Here is a 2,806-nt window from a genome sequence, read left to right on the forward strand (position 1 = left end):
GGGGAAGGGGGGGAGTGGTGGGTGGGAGGGGGAGGTGTTGTTTTTTTGGGGCTTGTTTTTAAACTCTGATTCTGAGTTCTGGGAAAATTTATTAGTTCTGTCAGCTCTAGCCTCAGCTAACTCTTTTTGCTCCTGCAGTGTGGCATGAAAGGATCTTCTTGGAAGCAGACTGTGGAGGCACTGAGCTTGCTGAGCCGGAACCAGCTCAGGGCTATCACTGAGTCAGAGTTGCTAGTCTCTGATGATCCTAAATTACCTTGAATTTCTCTGTGGTGTTATATTTTGCAGTGAAACAGTATGCAAATGTTTCCATTGCCTCCTTTCTCACAGCCTGTGGGAGCTGTTTTAGTGGAGCACTGACCATTACATCCAAAACGTGGAGTGCTGGATGGGTGGACTTGTGGTTTGGTTTCATGGAGTTCACAGCCGTGGTACATACACTGAGACTATGTGTTTAATAACTGCAGTTGTCATAAGGGTAATTAGTTTTTCTGTTTGGGATTTGAAGATACTACCTGGAAACACTGTGCTATGCTTGGAACTAAGTCAAAATAGTGTTCAGACGATACGCCTGATAGTCTGTGGATTGTTACAGTGCTGTTTCAAAATTAAATTTCCTCACAAAATTTGCAAATGCTTGCTTTTCCAAGCAAGAGATCATACAGCTCTTTGGGGTTTTTTCATATGCAGGTGCAGCTGGGACAAGCGGACATAAAATGCCCAATCACAGAATGCAGCGAACACCTGGATGAAACAACTGTCCTCTATAACCTGCCTCATGACGACATCATCAAGTATAAATATTTCCTGGAACTCAGGCGCCTTGACTCCAGCACCAAGCCGTGCCCTCAGTGCAAGCACTTTACAACCTTCCGGAGGAGAGGTCACATTCCTACCCCTGCCAAATTGGAGAACAAATACAAGGTGAGCATGCTCGCCAGGGCTGTGCGTTAAGTGACACCGCAGAAGTCGGACAGCATTTGGTGGGCATTAAATGAGCTTTCATGCACCACTGCGGCTGTGTGCAAGCTGTGATTAGCAATATGAATCTCTAGTCCATCGTTGATTAACTACTTAATTGGTTTCTAGCAGTTCAAGCAATTGAACTTCAGCCCTTATTTGTTTGCCAGGTAGTGTAATTTTGCCCTGACACACATTTTCATTTAAAGCTTGTTTTTCTTCTGTGACATAGAAATGATATGGTCTTGATCAGAAGAGGCTGGGGAAGGGGAGTTACCACTATAACTGATAATTTTAGACACACAACTCTAGCAAAGATAAATTTTCCCTAAAATTCTGGGCATTTGTGGTCTTAGGCTGGTGGCTTGTTCCTTCCATAGAAATAGAGCTGTTGTCTGTCTACTTGGTTTTCGTTTCTTCAGGCCCTCGTCAGAGGTTATACATTACTGTAGTCCCATCACTGACAAATCACATCACCACAGAAAACTAGAGAAACAGGAAAAAAAAAATGTCAGTTCTTTTAGCGGAAGATTTGTGTAAACTGTGATTTCAATCAAAGATAAAAAGAGATTACAGTTAGAAGAAGCTTTAAGCTGCTGAAGGTCCATCTTAGTTCCAGAAGATGACGGTTCTGTCTGCAGTTTTGTACTCTGTCTTCCATCCAGTTATTAGATATGTTGTAGTTAATTTCATGATTGAGCCAGCCTTTTCTGGACAAACCAGTTCTTCTCAGTAGGAGTTTAGATGACTGTTTAGATAGTCCTAATTACACAGCGTAAGATTCAGCCCAGTATGGAGATTAAATGGTAGAAGGTTGTAACTTTGGAGTTGTAACTTTGGTACAGCTAACTCTTGAGTTTGCGCTGCTTACGAGTATCTGCGCAGTGCATGAATTAAATGCCACACTGTCTGTTGGACTCAACATTTGGAAATTTTTAGCATCTTATGCATAGGTGGACAAATTTGAAAATCAGGTAAAATTCCTTCCACCCCCAGCCATTCTTTTTCACCCATCTGCTGAGCATTCCCTCAGGTGTAGACAGGATGTAGAGTCCAAGGTAGATCAGAGCTTGTAATACTTATGCAGCAGCCTGTCTTAAGGTGTCAGAAGCTGTTACCATCCCACCAGTGTTGGTGGTGTAGCTGGTGTATCGTGGGCATACCAACTCTGAGAATGTTCCTCAACATGCAAAATGGCTCATTCTGCCCACCAACACTCTTCTATGATTTACAGTGCTATAGTTAAAATGTTCCCACCACATCCCTACAAATCATAATGAGAAGGAAAGGGAGGCTGTGTGGTGCATGAAATAGTACAAGCCAGAAGCAGTTCCCTGGTCCTGTGGTAGTGCATTATGTGTATCTCTGATCGGCAGAGCTCAAGTCTTCTCCTGGGAACAGCATGAGGCAAAATGTGTCCTTTGAGCTGCACCCAGAGCTGTTACCTGGAAGAATGTCTTGTTGATGCTGGTCAGAAATACACTTGTGTGGATGATCATGGTCCAGGGCTTCAGTCTGCTTCCTGAACCTGTGTTGTTTTCTGGCATGGATAGAGTTTAACACAAGGAATAGTTTTTGCTCCAGGGATAAGGTTTAAGACGGTGACTGTATGTATGAGTAATTACATACTCATGTAGCTGTGGACCACTATTACCTCAGTTTTCTTGATTGCTTGCACGTATCTTCTCTGTGCCTTGGATTGTTGGCTCTTTATAGGTAAAGAGTCATTTTCTTCTGCATGTAGCGTAGGAGTCATGAGGCTCACATATTCACAGGCAAGAGACAGAAACAGCAATTGCAGTAGTACTGGAAGTGTTGCTTTCAGAAGAACAGAGCCATGTGTAGG

The 2,806-nt window shown here is 43.2% G+C and overlaps 1 protein-coding gene across 1 annotated transcript in view; it reads left to right on the forward strand.

Annotated features, from left to right (window-relative positions):
• Window positions 1-684: 684 nt before the first annotated feature.
• The window catches only part of RNF217 (ring finger protein 217), a 30,492-nt gene continuing 28,370 nt past the window's right edge, over window positions 685-2,806 (forward strand). Inside the window, exon 1 of the mRNA XM_010132319.1 lies at window positions 685-924. Within this exon, the coding sequence (XP_010130621.1) occupies window positions 685-924 (240 nt within the window). The remainder of the gene's footprint in view (window positions 925-2,806) is intronic.

This window comes from Buceros rhinoceros, unplaced genomic scaffold (assembly GCF_000710305.1).
Source record: "Buceros rhinoceros silvestris isolate BGI_N320 unplaced genomic scaffold, ASM71030v1 scaffold1533, whole genome shotgun sequence".
Lineage (NCBI taxonomy): Eukaryota > Metazoa > Chordata > Aves > Bucerotiformes > Bucerotidae > Buceros > Buceros rhinoceros.